Consider the following 23,260-nt stretch of genomic DNA (forward strand, 5'->3'; position numbering starts at 1 on the left):
TATGTATAACTTGCCTTCTAGATGGTAAAATAAGTTATAAATAGTGATTTATTTAGCGGTTAAATTATAAACAGGATTACCATGCAAATTAACAAGCAACTGTGATAATTAATTATTGACCGCAGAGAAAAGAGCAATTTAAAAATTACTATTCCTGATTACAAAAAACACATTGTGCCAGTTGTCATATATAATCTATAAAATTTCATACCCTTCATATTCCCAGTTATTAAACACACAAAATTCATACATCCTGGAAGATGTAAGAGAATTATTTATGAGACATGAAAACTAAGTGATTGGATCAAATCTAGCCAAGATTGGTAGTGACCAGTACCATTCAATAGCCTATATGAAATACACTGGTAACCTCAATCTAGTTCCTAATGAACGAATGTCTGCCTCTTAAATTAAAAAACAAAACAAAAACAAAAAAACCACAGCACAATTGGCACTCTTACTCAGTAGAAAAATAAAGTACAAAAACTGAAGACAGTGTGACCTAGTGGACAGAGCACTGGACTGGAATACAGAAGATGATCTAGGTTCTAGCTCTGCCACTAATGTGCAGGTGACCTCGGGCAAGTAACTTCACCTCTGTGCCTCAGCTCCCCATCTGTAAAATGGTACCTCCTTTGTAAAGCACCATGAGATCTACTGATAAAAAGTGCTATTAGACACTGAACTACTTTTTGCCCAAAGATCGTCCTTTCCAAACATAGGTTAGAAACATTGGCAAGGTCGATGTGTGGGATGCTTACATCATTGTGGCTTGTGTTACAACACTTCAGTGAATAGGTAAAGTGCTTTAGGTTGGGATTTTCAGTTCTGTTGACATGAGTTTAGACATCTTTCATTAGTTATAGGAAAAATTAAAATTAATGGAAAATGCATCTGACCCCCCTAGACAAGTCTGAAAGTTCCAACCAGAGTCTCCAGATCTAATATTTGGGTCAAACAAGAAAAGAAGATTACATAAACGAAAATAACTTCTGGAGACAAGCTAAAAATTGACCATGTCATAGAAAAAGAGGGTTGAAGGAGACAATTAATGCATAACCCATTTGTGCCTATATTAAAGACGACACCATGTGCATCTACGAACGTGCTAGTTTATGGACTGTGTTTCAGCTGTATTTGAATTTTCTAGTATTTGCCAGTTTATAGAAGAGCTTTAATTTTAGATTTTGACATTTTTGGAGGGTAAATGCACATAAGTGATTGCCTGACTCATTATATTAAAAAAGGTATTGACTTTAATTGATGTGGACATGGAAACAAGAAGACACGCACACCACATTATACTAAAGTGTGGAGGCTGCAAGTTTATTTAACAAATACCTAACTGGGGCAAATTACCCCAAACTACTCAGCAGGGCTATTTCAGTGCAGATTTCAAACGGGCACCAATGACCCCTGTTGCATTATTAACCAGAGCATGAGAACGAAGACAGTTGCCCTAAGGCCTGCCAAAGGAGCCTGTCAAGATGCCATAATCCTGACCTCTCCTCTCCTCACCAGCTGTGCCAAACATTGAGGTATGCCCCCTCACCATGCCATGCGAGTGCCCAGGACAAATGCAAGAATAACCCACTGGGATTTAGAACTCCCAAATGAACGTTATTAAATTGGCAAACAACACTGGAACCTAAAGTTGTGACAACCGTAATTTAATGAACAACTTCTCCCCTCCCCACAACTAGACCACTTGGATGCGGTGGTCCCACACAACAGCTTGCTAATTTTTGTAATTGAGAAAAAGCCTTTTCAGACCTATAACTGGTGATCAGCTGTTCCTGTCATCCCAGGATACCTAATATAAGGATGGGAAGAGTGGGGCTGAATCAGTGAGTCTGCAATGGCTCCCCATGCCCTGGAAAAATTTCCCATATTTTCCTTTCACCCTCCCATAGACAGAAGTCTATAACACAGACCTGCATCACCTCCACTGCCTACTGGCAGTAGTGGTGGGTGGGCGAAGCCCAAGTACCCAGACATGTCATGAGTCACCCCCTCCCCACACCATGAGGAAGGAGCAGGAAAAAGGGGGAGAAACCAGCAACTCTCAACAGGAGAAGAGGAGGAAGGTGGAAAAAGGAATAATGCTTCCAGGCCAATACTATTGCCCACCCCTGAAAAAGGGTTCTACATAACTTCCAGTCTTGCCAAAGCCAAAACTCGGCTAGCAGAGTGAGCATTTCTTAACATATTAAGCTATTTGAGGGATAATTCTCAATTAATAGTGAGTTATAGGGCTAAATAGCCACTCAGAGACAGAGTTTAACTTTGGATTTAAGGACACATTTCTATCTCCAACTGATATTTCTAGGACATTGCTCATACCCATTACTCAGATGCTTTTCGTGACTGATTGATTATATAGAGAAAATCCAAAAATATTTAGAACTCTCATCATAAACTTTCAGAAATACTTGCAATAAATGTTTTGTACTCATTTAAAGAGAACTGTTCTTGCATCTAGTAATTGAAATAAAGTCATAATGATCCACCTTTTAGTTAAAAACTAAACAATGTGTTAAACTAACAGAGTTTTAAGTTGTCATTTTGTCTTGGCATGACCATTACAGAAATAAGGAAGATGAGTGTAAGTTTAAGCCCCAGGACTGAATAACTTATGTTCTGTTCCTCTAACAAAGTATATAATAAGTTAACTGAAGAAAAAGATTATGAGTGAGGCTTCACTTTTGTCAACAACAGTACAGACTGTAAGACTGTAAACTCTGGAAAAATTAGGTAATTAATCTTTAGGATGCTATTCCAGAACTTCAGATGTTATGCCTTTTGTGAATGTATTCTTCTGGGGGCAAAACAGAGCTTGAACTTCACCTATGTCTTGACATATACTTAAGATGTTAACTGAAATCAATAATACATGAGGATTAGCTATGTGGTCTCTGATATGAATCAGTACTAGTCTCACTACTTGCAGCTCTAGGGGGAAAAATATATATATTTCTGAGCACTCTGATACCAGTTACTTTCCATGAGCCAAATGATCTCGGAAATGCATGCTCCATCTTAAGTTTTCTTTCTATGATTCAATGAGTTCTATCTATAATTGTCATACTTCGACTGAGAGTTCCTTGTTTCAGCAACCAGCTGGGATACTGGATTAAGAACTGAAACATTCTGATATGGGCTGCTCTGAGTGACACTGTGTGTAGAAGCGCATCCACCTTCCATGGCTCCAACCCCAGGTGCCTGTGGGTTACCACATTTGAGTCTACGGATCTAGCCACAAAAATCCAGCAAAGAAAGATGATCTTTTCCTGTTAAGCTTTTGTTTGATGGAATTTTTCAAGAACAAACCTTAGATTTACGATCACAATTACTTGCCAGAAAGATTCCACTGCATAGGCCAGTCAGCCCATACAGACCTTGGGTTCCAAATCACCTCCAGCACTAAGAGAAAAGGGAACCCGCTACTTGTCATAAAGGCTGTCTACGAGTTTCAATTATCTCAAGGACACAAGGAGAAATAAACAGCTATGAGACTGGATTGAGAGCGTTAACAGGCAAAAAATAGAAACTGACTATATAAAGGAAACATGGCAGTTGACATCATGAATTTGCTGTCAAAAACAAAAAACTGAAAAATGAGAGAAATACTGTTTCTTCTGTAATCTTTTTCATTGACATTAATCTTTGGTATTACTTTAACATTTGTAGGTAAAAACTTTTCAGACAGTAAGGTGGGATCTAAACTCATGACCTTTAGCTTATTTTGCAGAATTTTCCTGATACATCTGTGGTTCTGAGAAGTAAAAAAGGCAGAATCCCACATTCAAAGGAAAAAAAAGTTTTGGACATTTTCAGAAAAGAAGTGCACAGGTTATTCATTGAGGAAGAGGAATAGTATTTGTAATCCCTGTGAAAACAGTTTCTTCTCACCATGTTCACCTCAGAAACCTTGTCCTCCCAACAGTTATAACTCTGTCTCAACACCAGGTAAGAATGGTAAATCATCAAGACTGATGAGCCAGATATTTTCTTTAAAACCATCTTGGATCAGGCCATCCAGTACTGGAATTAGGTCTTTAAAAGCTAAGAGGAAAAGAAGCTTCTCACGTGTGATTTGGAAAAAAACAATTAGGTTCTACACTGCAGTGGCAGTGTTTAAGTAAGCACTTCCATGGTCTAATGTGGAAGTTAGATCCTTCTGTTAACATACAACTGTTACATAAGTGCCCTTATTCAGATTGAAATGATGAAGGTAGGAGAAGAAAGAAAGACTGCAACACAAGCTTGCTGTCAGTTCTGAATCTCATATCTATAATAGCATGGGAAGGAGTGGGCAGAGGACCTTTTCCTGTGAATTTATTTATTTATTGAGAACACATTAGAAATTAAATGCAAAAGAATCGGTAATGAAATTAAAGCAGTATTTTGTCCGCAATACTGAACTCAAAAGTAAAAAGACTCCAAAAAATATGGTTGCTCCTACGTGCCCCCTGCAATTCTGCCTGTGTCTGTTGTATTTTCTCTCTCTTTCTCTTAAGAGTAATATTAATTAACATTTATCAGCACAAACAAGAGATTATATAGACTGCACTATGTGCATAGCAGGAAAACCTCAATGGTGCAAATTTCCTGACCCGAGTGACTGCAATCCTTAACGTTACATTAATATTAAGATTTTTATTCATTGAACATACTAGCATATTAACAAGCATTAACAGGGAACTTACTAACCAAACTAGAAAAGGAAAACTTATTAAAAATGTCTAGACAATTTTAATATATGTGAGTTAACTGCAAAGGTGCTTCAATATTTGGATGTTGATTTCACAGATATTTGAAAGGATAATATTCCTTGCAAAATAACTTTATTTTTGGATCAAGACTCCTGTAGTGTATGTTTTTCAGATGCCAAAGAACTTCATCTCCAAATTCTAGACAGTCTTTAAGCTTGTAAAAGGAGATAACTAGGCATTCAGTGCTTCACTACTGGAAGGTGTACAATCTTTACATAGCCACAAAATCAATTGCCATTTTCAGAATAAGCAACATCACTGAAAAGACAGCTTTCTAAACATAAAACATACTGCACGCTGTATCATTCTCCAAGTATGGCGACAAAAGAAAGTCTTAACATAGAATGATACCACCACCTGGGAGAAGGAGGAGAAACAACAGCCCCCAAGCCACATTTTACAGTTGTGCTTCATCAGTGATAGAATGATGGCCAATATGAGTTTTGTTCATTTACTACACCTTTGATTGATATGGTTTCACCACACCAACTTCCTTCCCCTACAATTCTGCAACTTTGCAGCACCACCTCCTATTTATAGTATTTGTATGTACCTCGTATTTTAGAAAAAATATAAATGAGTGGTATTTTTCATATTTCTTAAGCCATAAAGCCAGGCTTCCATAGTACCATGAGATCAAAGGTACAGGACTCAAGGAAATTTTATAAAATATATTTTATAAACTTCTGAAGTTTACTTAAAATAGCTTTCCTATATATAGTAAGGTCACTATTTAAAGTCTAGTCTCAGAACTTAACAACTTAAGCATTACGTCATTTAAAAGAGGGGGTTCATAGATTTCTAAAGTAACAAAGACTATTCATAGCTGTGATTTACAATGATATAGCCACATTTAAACTTGTAAATGCTCAAAGACTGACTATTCATCCTACAATTTGATTTTTTAAAGGGAAATGGGACAAAAGGGCAAGAGAAATGGTTATTTATACAAACAGAAATCTACAGTACAAGATTGAAATCTCAAACATACAAAAAACAATACCATAATTTGGTCAATGAATTTTTAAATTCTTGTCAAAGAAACGTATGCAATTATACTTTTGTTCCTGTATGTATCTACGCAAGTTGGTTCTCCTAGGGCAAGGCCACTGGTACTACTTACTCCAGAGGCTGATCAAAACATGGCTGGGGCCTGGTTGTACTTCCTGCATATCCTTGGGAGACTAAAGCAATTTTAGTAACACTGCTGCATAGTGATTCTGTATTGGCAACTTTGATGGTGCTTGTGACTAATTATTCTTCTGGCACTGGTACAATATTTATAGGAGGACTAGATTGTAGTACCCTTATTCATAAAGAGTAACTCCTAGTGGTTTCAACTACTCTTAGAGTAAGGCAGTATTCAACTTGCGTAATGATATCACAATCTGCCCTTAAATTGCAAACACTCCAGGACAGGGGCCATCTCAAACTGTGTTAGCACAGTGCCAAACAGAACCAGGTGCCAATCTTGACTGGAGCCTTTGGATGTTATAATAATTACTGACATTCTTTCAATCCCTTCTCTTCCCCAAGGAAGTACATTTCCATATTTTACTTTATCAGTGATATCTCAGGTATTTCAAGTAAATACCAGTAATGTCTGAGGTACTTTGGGACTATCCAACTCCACAATACTGCAGAGTCATAGCAGGATAAAGACATTTGCCATCGGTAACATATATAGCAATTTCTGCATATCCTTGGGAGACCTTATTTAACTAAGTTTAAGTATCTTTGGGGGTCTATTGTAGTAAATGCAAAATGTATGCATTTTGGTGAGCTGGAATTGCATATAGCCTCTCTAGGGGGAGATGTGATGTGAGGCCTCGTCGTTCATACGGCTATATTGAAAATGTGTCAGATAAGAACAGGCTTTTGGGAATAGGGGCGAAGTGGATTTTCTGGGGAATACACAGGGAGAGGTTAATGTATACGCCCCCACTTCTCTCACCAAGCCTTTTGAAGCTATGCCCTGAAAAGTGCATCACTATCTGCTGATTACCTGTTCCCAGAGACTAGATCAAAGGCCCCAGCTGTATAAAGAAACAGATGAACTGCCCAGCCTGCACTCTGGTTCAGAATCTGAGACAGTTATGAACTTGTTAACTATGAGGAAAAGCCAGTTGTGGGTTTTGAAAGACTGACACCTACCATAGCTTGAGGTGAGGTTGGGGTGACATCTGGTAAGTTTTTTAGCATGCCCGTAGGTTCTTTTGTTGTTTTAAAATGTTTTCTCTGTAATGCTTTCGCCTCAAGAATAAATGTGCCTGCTTAGCAAAAGTTGTGTGGTAACTTGTGTCTGTGGGCAATTACACTGTTCATAGCCTCTAGAAGGAAAGCAAAGCACAGACACTGGCCTGTTTAGGCAGTCTGGCTTGCTGAGAAAGAATATCACAGAGTCAGCAGGGAACTTTGCAGCCTGGAAAAACCCTGGTCCCAAGGGAATGAGATGTGGATCTTCACCCAAGAGAGGTGATGGCTGGGAGCCAGAAGCTTAAACTGGGTGCCCTGGTTGGACCACAGAGGAGGCATACTTGCCCTGAACCTGAGAGACCAGCTTCTAGCTATCATCTGTTCTGAAGCACACTGGTTGCTTGGATGTCATTCTGGGCCTTGTGTCTGACGAAGTGGGTATTCACCCACAAAAGCTTATGCTCCAATACATCTATTAGTCTATAAAGGTGCCACAGGACTCTGTTGATTCTGGGCAATGGTTTTGTAATGGTTTTTGTAGGCGGACAACCGCCAAATGATTTTGTCTGCCTTTCAGTTGTATTTTTAAGCGAATTATTTGCTTAGGTTTGAATAACTGAGGTCTTGTGGGAAGTCAAGTCCTTGTTCGTCTACCCATTTGCCTCTGTGGTGAGGAAGCTAGTTCTTTTATTAATGTATTTTTAGGATCCAACCAAACTAGTTACTGATCTTTGGGGTCACAGTCAGCGAGCCTGAGTAGCATGCTCATCTATCATGTTACTCTGTGAGTATTCTGCTGAGAATGTGAGATGTTCATACTAGTAAAATCTGGACGTTTAATGTGGAGCAGTGTCATTGCCTGCAGATAAAGTGCTCTGTTTGCAGTAGGGTCTTAATCAGGTGCCACTTTTCTGCAAGGTTTCCTTGCAAATCCAGTGGACTCTGATGAACAATAGTTTCAACATGGGGTTTCATGCAACTTCTAACACCATATGATGTTTAATAAGTTCTGAGATGTCAGGTTTGTCAGTGAAGAAGGCAAAAGACTTCTCATTAACTGCAAAAATGCTCAGCATTGTTTGAGTCTATTCAGGTTTGTAGAAGCAGAGTTTGCCTCTGGGAATACCCACTGTTTAACACCAACATAAGCATAATCACTCCTATTTTATTCCTACAGTCACACCAATACCTGGTTGATATCAACACTTACATGATTTAAATGCAAGAAAGGTGTAAACCCCAAATTTTCACAAAGTTTCTTATGGACTGTGACCCGGGAGGACGTGTAGAAATTTTTATTCCATCAATCATGAAGTGTATTGTACTCACAAAGTGTGTTATTGAGACACCAGAGTCATAGAGAATTGTGTGACTAACTGGTAATCAGGGATTTCCTAAAACCTCCAACTGCTGGTCAAACCAGAACCCATTTCAGTTTTCTTTGGAGCACAGACCTATGAGATATTAGTGTCTGATCTAGATGTTTGGGAAATTAAATTATTGCTACGAGATACTGCATACACAGAGGTTCTTGCTAGCCCTCCAGTACCAGATTACCTTTTCAGTGCAATGTACTATGCATCCAGATAAGTCTGAAGACCATAATAGGACATCCCCTTTTAGAAAATTTTCTAAGGGTTATCCTTAAAAAAAAAAAAGTTATTCTTCTAATTTACCAGTTACAGTACACTAAATTAGTTTGTCCTGGTGAGCTACATACAAAGATTACACTGTCCAGGAATAGAACCCAGAATGCTCTACAATATGCACTGCCATTCTCTCTTAATATTCAAATGAAGGAGATCACGTCTCAAAAAAGAAAGGCAGCCAAGTTGGCAATGACAGAACTTACTGCAAAGTATTGTTTTAGGGTGGACATTAGCCAGTAAGCTTTGAGTCTTTTAGTGGAACAAAGACAGACAATGACAACGCAGAAACTTAACACAAGCCAATATTAACTTTTGCTTTAAAATTTTTGCATTTAAACATCTTTTCTGGCTTACACACTTCCTATTTTCCAGTGTTAAGCAGAGCACAAGTCAAGAAAATACTAAAGAAGATTCTATAGGAACGCATTAAACATCCTATAAAATAGCCCACAATAATGCCACAGAATTCGTTTATTTTCTCCATTGCTTACCTAGCCATTTGAAATTTGGATATGTAAACAACATCTGTGCAAATAAAGATTAACTTTACAAGAAAAAGGACAATGGATGTCCTGATAGAGGAGGGAAAAAGACTCATTTCAGACACTCATCAAAATTGTAGGCCTCAGTAAACTCTAGAGGTTAGAATTCTGAATGCAGGAACTCATAACGTTTAGTAGAAAAGGAAAAAAGACTGAAGCAATCATCAGAATCTGTGATGCAAGGTTTATTTTAAAAATAGCCTTGAGCTATATCCCATAGACAACCTCTTTGTCTAAATCAAAATCTCACACAGGGCACTGTAACTTGTCTTTCTTTTACAGGAGCTCATGTATGGAAGCATCCTTAATCAATGCTACCCCGAGTCCTCTACTGTGGCTGCCAATAAATGCTTTGCATTGGCTGTTCAATGAAACTCTGTTTCTTTGGGGCCCTCTCATGAAGTGTAATCTTTGCAGACAGAGCTAAAGAGAAGCTGCCCCCCATGCACCCTTCATGTGAAAAAAGAGCTACACTGTAAATATCACAGCTGTGAGTAGTGCATAGAATTGGGGTGAATGCACCTTTATTGCCTACAGCTTCATTTTCTCATTTTTCTGAACAAAGCAGACTCAAGTACACAAATGATATAACTACTACTGAGAGCAACCCCATTTTCAGAGACTAAAAACTGATGCAATGGAGAAAATGGACAAAAACGGAAGGATAAACAGACTGAGGCCTATAATGAGCCATTTTATGTAAATCCTTCAGCATTTCTGAAGTTACGCATTTCTTTTGGCTTTCTTGTATCACAGGATAAAAAGTCATCTCCAATCACATACAGGGTTGAGATTATATACACTAAATTTGGGGTAATTCTATATTAGACCTCAATCTGACAGTTAAAGATCAATTGATCATTGATCTAAAAACCAACAACAGTGGTTTCCTAGGTTATGATCACTTGTACCTAATTACATTTATTACATGTAAGTAATCTAATGTACACACACACACACACACACACACACACCTTTAAAAAGAGCACATTTCCCAAAGTTGTCAATTTTGTTCATCATTTTCAAGAAGAAAACATAAAACAGCATGAATTATTGATTACTCGGGGCTGTTTAAAAATGTTCTACTAAATACTCAAACCATTTCCACAATCAAAAGAAGGCTTCTTCTATTAAAAAACTATCCTGGTTAAAAATGGAAATGAAAGGAATAAACATTTTTTAAAATATTATACATCTCAAATGAAAAAAGGGGAAGTTGACACCAATGACTATAAATTAACCATAATAAATACAGACAATTGATAAAAAAAAATGCAAACAACTCTATGGCCAGCATGGTTAAGGACAAAAAGAAGGGACTTATAAAAAACAAAAAAACCCTTTCAGAAACAATTCTAGAAATAGAATAGGTCCATTACTAGATAGCGATGAACTAAATGTCAATAATAATGCAGAAATGGCAGTAGTGTTATATAGTATAAACATTTCTGTTCTGTATTTTGGAAAGAAGCTGGATGATGTAGTCGCTACTTATGGTCATAATAAAATACTTGCTATTCCAACAATAACTAGGCAGGATGTTAAACAGCAACAACTAAGTTAAACATATTTAGATCTGAAGTACCAGACAACTTGCCCCCAAGATTTTTTTTTTTTTTTTTTTTTTTTTTAAGTTGACCAAGATGCTCTGTGATCCACTAAGGTTGATTATTTAAGTAATCTTGGAATACTGGGGAAGTTCTGGAGGAATGGAAAGAAGCTAATATTGTGCCAATTTTTAAACTGTGTAAATGGCATGACCCAGGTAGTTATCAATTAGTTTGATGTGACCCCAGGCAAAATTGATGGAAGGGCCGATACAGGATGCAATCAAAGTATTGAAGGCTGTAGCATAATTAATGCCAGTCAACAAAGTTATGGAAAATAGGTCTTGTTAAACAAACTTGACATTGTTTTTTGATGAGAGAGTTTGGTTGACTAAGGCAACTGCATTAATATAGTTAGACTTCTCTAAGCCATTTTTCTTAGTGCCATGTGACACATGACTTTCTGAACATAAAATAAACACTATTAAAAAAATCTAAACAATGTAGCACATATTAAATGGACTAAAAACTGGCTGATAAGATTTAAAAAAACAACTGTAAATGTGGAATGATCATCAATGGGGTATTTTTAGTGGTCCCTCACAGGGGTCTGCTCTGCGCCCAATGCTAAGCAAGATCTTTATCAATGATATGCAAGTAAAGCTGGCAGATGACACAGAAGTGTTGGAGAGATAAATTATAAGAATAGGTTCATTCCATACAATGATCTGGATCACTTAAACAACCTATGGTTTAATACAGCAAAATGCAATGTACACCTCTACCTCGATATAACGCTGTTCTCGGGAGCCAAAAAAATCTTACCGTGTTATAGGTGAAACCGTGTTACATCGAACTTGCTTTGATCCACCAGAATGCGCTGCTCCGCCCCCCCGGAGCACTACTTTACCGCGTTATATCCGAATTTGAGTTATATCGGGGTAGAGGTGTACTTTCACAGAATGGTGGACTGTATATTGGAGAGGAATGTTACTGAAAGGAACTTAGGGGTCATGCTGGACAGCCAGCTGAACATGATCTTCCAATGCAGCATGATGGCTAAGAAAGCCAGCATGATCCTTGGATGTATTTGCAGGGGAATACAGAATAAAGGGAGTAGGGAATAAGAGTAGGGAGAAATTATTACTACAGAATACAGTATTAGAGAGACTGTTACTGGAATACTATGTCCAGTTCTCTTGTCCACACCTCAGAGGTTATTGGCAAATTGAAAAGGGTTCAGAAAAAAAAAAATCTAAGAATGATTTAAGGTCTAATCTGCCTTACAGATTCTATTTATCCTAGAGAAGGTGAAGTGATTTGGTCACAATCTGTAAGTACTACATGGGCAAAGATCTCTGATAGTAGAAGGCTCTTTAATTTAGCAAACAAAGTCATAACAAGATCCAATGGCTGGAAGCAGATGTTAGACAAAATTTTAACAAGGAAGGTAATTAATCATTGGCACAACCTACCTAGGGATGTGAAGGATTCTCTGTCACTTAGCTGCCTGACTCTTATTGATTTTCATGGACACTTGGGACCTAACTCCTTTTGAGGATATGGGCTCTAGTCTCTAAATTAAGACTGGATATTTTAAGTTATGCCATAGGTTAGCCAGAAGTTATGGGGGCTTGAAATAGGTGAAATTTGATGGCCAAATGTTATATTGAATGTCAAGGTAGATGATTGTAATGGTCCCTGCTGCTTTAAAATTTAAAACTAAATGTTTTGCAGTTTTTTGGATGTGAACATAGGGCCTGAACCTACAAATAGTCGCTCCTTCAAGTATGCTTCCTCCCACACATGAATGAAATCCCTTTCAGTGCAGAGGGACGGCATAAGGCTTTCCCACCACTTACATTCTCAAAATAAGGATTAAGTGGGATTTAAGACACTGTGTGGGCCCCCTGCACAAGGGTGAATTTCAGCCATATCTGTGGAAGAAAGCTAGTCATACCAGTACCTTTGCAGGATTGGGTTTGTAAACAACAGCTCGATTTAAAAATAAACTATTCTTAAAGTACACCCAGCAGTAAGTACTACCTGCATGCACACACAATATTTAAATTACTATTTTTCCTAATTTACACAAATCTGATATTCCAATAAAGATATTAAAAATGAAGCTTCACTATACTTTTCAGAAATGAAGATATGAATTACACTCTCTAGGTTTCAACAGTAAAAGCTTGCTAATCAAATCAGTTTAATATCGCTTTATTCTTGTATGCAGTTCTTACTCACCCAAGCTAAAAAGTATCATAAAGAAACAAAAGAACTTCTATTGCTAAACCTGTGAATATAAAATCAGCTCTTTGATTATACAGCTTTTAAAATTTGACCAAAATGATTGATTTCTTCTCTTTGTATCTACACTCAAAAATGGATATTCTGATCTAATGTAAGTATTAAATAAAACCATATACAATAAAAATAAAATGATTTGCTTCCATTTCATCCATACTTAAATTACAAATTTATACCAAATAAATATTCAATTAACAACTGAAGAAAAAGGCAAGAATATGCAACAGACTGCTCTTCATGTGTCACTCTTAAGTACTAACTGGATTATTAAAAGGAGAAAGGATTCCTATTAAGATCTCTCAGTCTAGAAACCACTGTTCCACAAATCTAATATGGATTCCTTTCTGATATATCAATTCAGAGTTGTTGTTTTTTTCTTTTCTTCAGAGTTACCCGCTGAAATATTCATTTAATTTTAAATCTTTCAATCAAACCTTGAATTTTGATTTCATTTTTTTTTATAACAAAACAAAACACTAGATTGTCAGTCACCAACTTGGAATTCCAGTTAGACTATAAAACAATCAGTACTCCGATAATAAGATTTCAATCTGCTTGCAAATGCGAGGTTTAACACATCACTTAAAGAGGAACGAATAAAATTGTATTAGTAAAACGTTCCAGACAGTTTCATTTTTATAGTAGGTATACTTTAGTTTAATGATGACATTGCCACTACAATTATGATGCACTATCAGATATATTTCACACACGTGCACATAAGCACACTAGTTCAAATATGAATTGTTTTGGGGAAGTTTAATGGCCTGCACTAAGCAGGAAGTCAGACTAGAGGACCACAGTGGTTCATACTGACCTTAAAATCTATACTTCTTTGCAAAACTGGCCATGTAATTATGCATTGTTAATCTAGTTCTTAATTATACCCTAATTAAGAGTTCAGGGGTTACATTTAAAATAAATAAAATAAAATAAAATAAGAGGGTATACCCTAGATGTAGTTAAAGAACTATATCTTATACAAATGAAAGGATCTATTTCTGTTTGAAAATGAAGTTACCAAAAGAGCAATTGTCACACATTTTCCCAAAAGTTTCCAATAGCAAAATTAAGCCTATAAATAGGGTATCCGAGAATTACTGGATTAAGTATCAGTCAATAAAATAAGAAGTTAATTTTAGTCACTCTACAGTATCTGTGTACAATCATACAGCTGTTTCAGATGCAAGGGGAAATTCCTATTTTAGCAAAATTAACAACAAGAGAGATTAACAGCCATAGAATCAAGAGAACACAAGCCAGACATGGGAACAAGGAAATAGCTTCCTAATGGCATCAGCATCAGTGTAATTACACTAGATATTACATTCTGTGTTTCCATAACATCTTCCATCTAAGGATCTCAGAGCACTAAACATTAAGAAAATTAAACCTTGAAACCCTCCTATGAAGCAGATGTGGTGTGACCCATATTTTACACAGGGGAAACAAAGGCAAAGAGGTTAGGGTTAGGGTCTTGGACACCCAGCAAGTCAGTGAGAGGGTGAACAGAGAAGTACCTTGTTCTGACTCTTTCTTGCAAACATATTGATTTTCAATCCTCCAATATATATTATACATAAAAGCATTTTTTTTCATGTCTATACATATTTATACAATTTAATCAATGCATAAGTGCTGTAAAAATCCAATTGCTCAATATAATCACACTCATCAAGTCAGCTTGATCACTGAGGTGGTTTACTTGTGGAACTATGACTTCGCTGTAAGTGTCATGGAAAACTATCCAGACATCATTTGGTGCCCTCCTGCATTAGTAATTTACTCTATTCTTATTCATTTTTTTCCACTTGGGCAGGTACTACAGTGTAATAATGCATACAGATATAAAAAATGAAAGAATAATTGAAAGGACAAGTTGCACAGTATTCCTCTAATTATAAAAGTCAAATGGGAAACAAATTCCCTATATGATGGGTTATCAATGCTAATAAGAGTTATGTGAAATCTAGAATACCCAAGTGCTTATTAATGTGTATATTATAATCTCCAGCTCTTGCCCATTCTCAATCTGAAAAGTCATTCTTGCATTTTCCATCAATTTTATTTGTGCTGTATCAGAAGAGGAAGTATATATTCTTTTCAGATCACTACATCTGTCAGAACAGGCTACAAACCAACTTCACTGCACTGAAATATGGATTAAGGCCCTGATTCATCAAGGCACTCTCCCTCTTCAGGGCAGTATTTTAATGCATATTTTACTGAACTGGGGTCTAGAAGTTGATTTAACTCATTATGAAGCTTGTTAAGAAACCAAGTTATAGTTTTGTACAGTATTAATTATCCTACAGTTGTTATACCTCTTCAGAATCTCCCTTTTAGGAAATTAGCCATTGTTCACGATCAATCAAAGCTTTGTGAATAGCCCCTGTGAAAATTGACCACTTAAAGACAGAAAATTTAGTGCTGACACTTCTACAGATTTTTTTTTTAAAGCACTCTAAATAGCAGGTTATCCTCCCAATGCCTAGCACTACCAGAACAAAATCTTAAAAACAAACTAGCTAGAGACCCATCATACCAGTAATTCCCATTTTTAAAGTATCTTTGCATGTTTAAGCACATAAATTGATATGTACTTACTACTGTAAATTAGAAGTCAGTGATCTACTAGGTATCATAGTAGTTACATACCTCAAGTAAATATACAGTTTATAAAATGTACTCAAAGCTCAGAGGGGCATGCACATTTGTTGTGTAGCCTGAAAAAAATCTATTCAGTCTATTCTTTCATGGATACATAGGGAGTTCTTTTGCATATACTTTAATTACATGATCATGGGAGTTACAAACCAAAATTGTCTTTATATTCAAGACAGACTAGAACCCTATATCTTTCATTTCATCTATGCAGAATTTGTTTTGTATTCCAACTCAAAAGTCTGACAGATACACCTCAGAGGGGGGAAAAAAGATAAGTCAGCACAGAAACATGAAACATCAGAAGAAAAATCTGAACACTAACACATATGCATATACTGTGTGAACAGTATTGTTTTTAGTTTGTAGATTCATGTTGCAAAACATATCTGGAAACAAAGCATCAACTGACAATATAACAAGTGATGTTCTATTTGAAACAAAAGTTGTTATGGAAGCAGCCTCCAAACTATCATGGCCTGTGTCACAGCAATAAATCAGTCAAAAAAACCAAACAAACCTCTCAGTACTTCTTCCTACTGGTCTTTAACAATCCTCTACTATCTGGCCATATCTATCAAGTATAAAATCTGGCACGGAGGCTTTTTTGTGGATGCAATTAAAGGACATAATGTAGTTTACCTCTTGTATAAAATTAATTCAGACATCAATAAAATCTCTATTGTCTAGAAATTAATTTTCATTTAGAATATTTTGTCACCCATAATTTATATTGTGCTATTGAATTTTAGTGATCCTTCAAAATATATTTTTTAAAGTTATAGAATTAGTAATCTATGCAGCTACCCCAAATCAGAAGTAGAATCAACCACCAAGAGTTTCTCGCATAGTACATTTTCAAACTAAAACCAAAAGCTTCACCCAAAACATCTGAATATCTGAGTTACTACTTCCCTAAAATGTTGCAACCAAAATACAGCATCCTCCGCACTACTGATCATAAGCATATTTTACAGTACTTCAAGGTAAGTTTTTCAAAATAAAACACGGTATTTCCCCCACCAGAACACACAATCAAATTCCATGTTTTCCTACCTCAATCAGGAAGTCTCCAGTTCTCAAGCCAGCTTGCCATGCTACTCCCCCTTCGTCCACAGATTCCAGGTACTGCAAAGCAGGAAAGGCTGGAGTTGGGGTGAATTCTTCAATAGGTGTATCAGCTTTGAAAATAAATGTCATATTACAAATAAACAACACAATATTTGCAACTATAATTTTACTGAAAAAAGACTATCATTATGATTATGTAAGGCCAAAAACATATTAAGTGCTAAAAGTAAACTAGGCCTCTGCCTCACAGATAATCTAGATACAGGCAATCCCTTGGCCTTGGTACTCTACAGTTCTCCATTTCTGAGAAGTATATTCCCTTTTATTGCCACATAAAGCAATAAAAATGTGTAACAGTAGTTCAATTTTGATAGTGAATGTCAAGGCCTTTTGGAAATGTAGTATATGTTAAAATGCCCATCTCATTCTCTGAAAGAACTGACTAACATGGTTTATGATCTATAGCTGTAAGGAAAAGTCTTATCAACATTAAATGAAAATGTAAAAATCAAGCTAAGTTATTCTTTATATTTATTTGCATCTCAAAACATGAGCAGAAGAGATATCAGTTTCTACAGTAAGAGAAGGCACAGCAGTTGGTAGCAGCCCTGTATCAGAAAAGATTTAGGATTAGTAAGGGCATTGGATCTTTCACCTGAGGAACTCGGACTTGTGTGTGAGAGAACATGAGACTGACTGAGAAATACTTGGGATTACACAGAGGGTGTAACCTGTTTGCTGCATAGACAACTCATGCCAGTTAATCAACAAACTGGTAAAGACATTGACTTTCCTGGACGTCCCCACACACATGCATTTAACCAGGAGGACAGAATAAATGCTTTTACTGCTATTAAAAAAAGAAAGATCGTATTAATAATTTTAGTGAGGTAAGATAAAAATGGTGTCCCCAGAAGGAGGGTGTGGAATATCCTTCATGACCACATGTGGGCAAACCTTGGAGCCAGGCAGGGCAAGGGAGAACCCACAGAAAAACTGAGGGGGAGCAAGAGATGGGACATACCATCAATATATTTTTAAACATAAAAGGAGTAAAATTTACTGTCACTGAAGCTTAAGTTAAAAAGCAGAGCACTAAATGTAAGGCTTTACCCTTAAGAATCCTCTAAAAGTAGATTTTAGTCTAAGAAAAAGGTTAACATTTTAACATATGAAGAAAAGCATTTTTTGGAACACACTACAGGCCATGCAACATATGTGCAGCTTCTGAAGAAATAAAAAAGGATCATATTTTCATACTAAAATTGTGCCAATGTCACCTTGCACAAGGTCCACACCTATTTTAAGCAAAACCCTCACTGGCCTTTTCTATTTGCTATTCATGGACATAATTTTAATAGACTGACATTTGAAATACATAAGGTAAGAATTTTTTTCATCTGAAGCAAGACACCTGTAGTTTGGCTTAAATAGATAACAGAATAGATACATGGCAAAATGTTGCAATTGCCCTGGAAATAAAAATAAAACTAAAACTTTCTACCCAAGGAAGATTATAAATGGGACAGCTCTGTACAAAATCCAAACTGCTCAAACAGAAACCACTAAAATCCATCTGAGTAGCACAGCATACAGCAAACACTGTTGTCTAGCAACCAAGTGCACCAAGAATAATTCGTTTATTTAGAGGTGTGTGTGTGTATATATATATATATATAAAATATATATTTTTACACATGCACACAGAGACACACAGAAAAATACATACCTTTTGCCCCTCTGAGCACAAATCCAAAACCTTCATTGTCTTTTTTCTGCAGGACCACTGCCTTTTCTTCTATAATGCAGTCACTGTAGAGAGAATTCCGAGGATAGCGACCATTATTACATCCCTTCATCACCACTGTAGTAGCTGCTCCTCCAGTGTGCAGGTTCATCATCATCACAGCCAGTTAATCAAATAATATTGCAGTAACCAAGCATGGAAAAAAAATAATAGCAAACAATGTGGAGAAAGACAAAAGACAAAGCTTAATGGTAAAAGAGAACATGACAATGCAACTTAAAGGGAATGAAAAGGCAGAGAGAGGAGAGAAAGAGGAAGAAATCATGCATGGTGGTTTGTGTTCTATATGAATGACTGAACGAATGTGTGATCATGTCATCTGTGGGTTAGCTAGGATTCTAAAAGAAAAGAAAGTAAGTGAGCTGAATGACAATATCATTAATAAACTCCTCAATCATGGATGTACCAGATGCATCTTCTAGTGAAGCCAAAATGAAACCAACCAGAAGAAAAATGAGGCAGCATTTTAAAATTTAAATTAGATCTGTTTTCTGTAATAGCTAGCTAAAAAGGCACAAATATAGTCAGAAAGCTATGCCTTGCATCAAAAGCCCTTTTTCAATCCTATTGAATGTTGCATGCTGCAAGAATCCCACATGATCATCTGACAACCTACAATGCTAACAACGTGCAGCTGCCTTGGCGTCATCAAGCACAAATCTCCACAGCATCAAGAATCTGCATAACTGAAATAGTAACAAGGCAAGTGCAATCATGAAAACAAATTTTTTAAAAATATTTCATATTCCTTGCAAAGCAGAGAAATGCTATAAAACAAACAGGGAGATAGTAAAAAGAAATCCATGCAGACAGTATTTACTTAAAGAAAATGTAGCTTTAAGATTCTAGCTCACGTTATCAAAGAAAAAAGTAGACACTGTATGAAGAAAATGCAGTTTTGCAAAATAAGCAAATAAAAACAGGCTTTGCTTGGATATTTTTTAAAATATGCAAGCCTAGCTACAAAGATTTAAGGGGCCTGAACTCTCTCCCCCCCCCACACACACCTTTCTTTCATCAGTACAAGGTAATTAGAATTAGGTTAATAAGAAGTGAATACAAGGTAAGAATTAAACAATTTTAAGCACAGCTATGAAACACAGATACTACTGCTCATTAAATGGTGTTTTCTAAATAAGGACAAGGTTACAGGTTAAATAATGAACCACAAACAAAATGTACTACAAAACAGTGCTGCGGGGCTTAAAACTACACTACTAGTAAAGATGGAAGTAAATACAAGCTAGGAGTGAATTTTAATTCTCACTGTTACATACATGCTGATCAACTTCAAAAAGGAGATGCTTGAGGGAACCTTGAAACAGCACATTTGGCTGTTACTGCTCACCTATAGAATCCAGTCACTAAGGCTTCTTTTGCAGAGGGGAGGGACGCATTCACTATTGCAAGAGATTCAAACTGTTTTGGTACTATTATAAAAAGAACCAAGAGAGGGATGAACTCTGATAAAGAAAAAATGGTGGGAACTGCATATTTAAAGCTCTGAACAGAGACGTATGATTGCATCATGACACTAAAATACCCAGAACTAACACCAATGGACACCTTCCAAACTCTAGCACATTCATATATTAAAGACAGTTTCTTATAGCTCAGCTTCACTTTACAGAAGTGCATTTTACAGGCACTTCAGGTAGAAAAATGACAATGAAGGTAAGTATGAGACGTGACATGCAAGATTTAGCACCCACCCTCTCTCCATTTTGGATCCCACCACCAATATTCCAGTGCCAAAGCAACCAGCTGAATTTCCCCAGCAGTAATGTTCTTTGCAGTGTTGGTGTCGCTGTGTTGGTCCCAGGAGATTAGAGAGACAAGGTGGATGAAGTTAATATCTTTTATGACCAACTTCTATTGGTGAAAGAGACAAACTTCTGAGATACACTTTGGCTCTGGGAAAGGTACTCAGAGTGTCATAGCTAAATACAAGGTGGAACAGGTTGTTTGGAATATTTGTAAACTACTTATGCTAAAGAGACCATTCAAGACTAAGCAGCCTGTTAATACCTCTGCAGCCAGAGAGCAAAAAAAGGGGGCTAATGGGTTACAGATTGCTGTAATAATACATATTAAAGACACTGGATTATGGCTACTTACAATAATGTAAATCATGCTGTTACATTTTAAGAATACCCAAACAACAGAAAAGCAACAAATAAAGATTTGAGAAAATGAATAAGTGGCCATTCTCTCCTCTACCCTGCAGGAAGGAGGGACTTGCCTTGACCTTATGGCTGTCAACTAGTGTCTCAGAACAGAAGTTAAGAGTGGGACAGAGTAGGCATAAATTGATTGATGTTTTCACTGCTTCAGAGCCAGGAATCCAATAGCAGTAGAAGAATGAGCAAGGGAAGCTATCAATAGGCAACAAGCTCATTTTTTCCATCCCATAAGACGACAAAACGTCTAAGCATAAATGGTTTCCAATATAGTTTCCTTTGTTTATTTTGTCCTCATGGGATTCTTTTATCTAATATTATGCAGGGTGTATTCAATTTATGCAGATCAAGACATGCTGGAAGCCTGTTTGCAGTCTACATGGGTCTAGCAGACTAAATGGTGCCCATCCCGTAACTAAGTCAAATTATCATGGATCAAGCCGCCTTGGTAGCACTCCCTCAATCCTGAAGGTTGTGTGAATACTTAGCTACAGGGTATTCATATAAAGCAGTGGGTCTCAAACTTTTGTACTGGCGACCCCTTTCACACAGCAAGCCATTGACTGCGACCCCCCCCTAATAAATTACACACACTTTTTAATATATTTAACACCACTATAAATGCTGGAGGTAAAGCGGGGTTTGGGTGGAGGCTGACAACTTGTGACCCCCTATGTAATAACCTCATGATCCCCTGAGGGGTCCTGACCCCCAGTTTGAGAACCCCTGGTATAAAGCCTTAACTACCAATGATGAGTAAGACACGCACATGGTGCTGTAGGCCCATTCAGAGGGCTCGTCTCCAACAGATAAAAGGAACATTTTCCACAGGCTGTTTGAGTAGACCATATGGCTCCGCATGAGACTGAGTGGTCCCTGCTATGATGATGACTATACGCCAAACTCCAGAAGGTAAAAAACACGTGAATTTAGGTTTGTCCTGTTTTGAACTGAAATTAAGGAACAGACATTTAAGAGAGGAGTTCATAGGGTAATGTTAGTTTTTCCCACTATTAGATTATGGCTGTCAGGTTAATAGTACTAAAATTGATAGGTTATTAGTTGTACAGGGCATTAGTTACCTTACCACTGGACTGGTTAAACCTGACATACGTCATATACAAGATGAAATGTAATTAGATTCTGCTATAGAGTGCTGGCCATTGTTTTATATAGCATATTTTCCCCCCCAAATGGGCCGTTTATCAGATAGGTTTAACCTAGGCCTCTTTACTCCCCCACAACAGTTCATCAGCCCCTAATTTTGAACTATTATTATCTGGCAAAAAACCCAAAGTCCTAATTCTAAATCTGTTGGTGTTTGTGGGATTTAACAAAACAGACTACCACACTACTGAAGGAAAAGTTATTATATAAAACATACTCCTCTACATGTATGTAACTCGTTTTAAACCTGAACCATTTTGTGAGGTACACAAAAATTAGGGATTCTTACAGACTGGGACACTGAGGAAAGGAGGTTAGGTGTTTTGTCCATAGCAACAGAGAGAAATGCAAGTGGCCGCTTTGTACACATCTAATCTCTCCGAAGGTAGAGAAAAGCTAGCTTTTATCCATTCTAGAGTAGCTCTCAGTGTAGGTTCCCAGTTTCCATTCTTTTTAACAGTCCATGTAGGCAGCTACATTTGAATTCTAATACTGCTTGAGTAATGCAAGAAATCCCAAATTGCAGCTCACTGATATTCCTGAGATTTGAGGCAATTCCTACAGTATATTTTATTGCAAGATACAATGAAATTCCAGTGAAGTACAAGTTCTGCCACTGCTGGGATGGGTCAATCTGACTTACTATTTATAGGTATCTCCCTTACTGTAATGAACTCAGGAACGAGAGGCTGATTCTAGTAATTAAGAACGTCAAGATTAATGAAGAGACTACATTTGATTGCTTGAATTTCCCTGGCCATTGATCATCCAGCTGTGCAATTCACTGTAGCAAAATGTAGAGATAGAATAATTCATTGAGCAGCTATTAATTATTTTCAAGTGGCAAGAGTGCATTTGGCACTATACAGAATAAATGGGAAGATACACAAATGGTCCCTGTCCCAAAATGCTTACAATCCAAATAGAACCAGCATGATATTGTGTTAGACTTATCTTCTAACTTTTACCCTGTTTCCCCGAAAATAAGACAGTGTCTTATATTAATTTTTGCTCCCAAAGATGCGCTAGGTCTTATTTTCAGGGGATGTCTTATTTTTCAATGAAGAAGAATACGGTACACATCGGTGGATGCCTTATTATCGGGGAGGTCTTATTATCGGGGGGATGCCTTATATTACAACGAGAGGCAAAACTGTAAGTAGGCCTTATTTTCGGAGGATGTCTTATTTTCGGGGAAACAGGGTAGTAGTCTCTCTGCAGTACCTCCCATGCAGGGATCTCTGATTGTGCTGATGCTTATTTAAATGTACATGCGGATACTAAATTCTGGTTATTTTGTAAAATAATTATATGATAGGCACAAGAACTACGGAAGCTTGGGAAATAGCATC

General features: G+C 37.0%; 1 protein-coding gene across 14 annotated transcripts in view; it reads right to left on the minus strand.

Moving 5' to 3' along the window:
* Positions 1–23,260, minus strand: part of SHANK2 (SH3 and multiple ankyrin repeat domains 2) — a 640,917-nt gene that overhangs the window by 180,670 nt on the left and 436,987 nt on the right. For 13 of the 14 annotated variants that reach the window (XM_065592634.1, XM_024100174.3, XM_005304567.4 and 10 more), the window contains 2 exons: positions 18,484–18,566; positions 16,740–16,864 (listed from right to left, as the gene is read on the minus strand). In XM_065592634.1, coding sequence (XP_065448706.1) covers positions 16,740–16,864; positions 18,484–18,566 — 208 coding nt within the window. Of the gene's footprint in view, positions 1–16,739; positions 16,865–18,483; positions 18,567–18,967; positions 19,291–23,260 lie in introns of those variants that run through there. The other variant, XM_065592640.1, reaches the window with a different exon arrangement.

The sequence above is a fragment of the Chrysemys picta genome, chromosome 4 (genome assembly GCF_011386835.1).
Source record: "Chrysemys picta bellii isolate R12L10 chromosome 4, ASM1138683v2, whole genome shotgun sequence".
Taxonomy (NCBI): domain Eukaryota; kingdom Metazoa; phylum Chordata; order Testudines; family Emydidae; genus Chrysemys; species Chrysemys picta.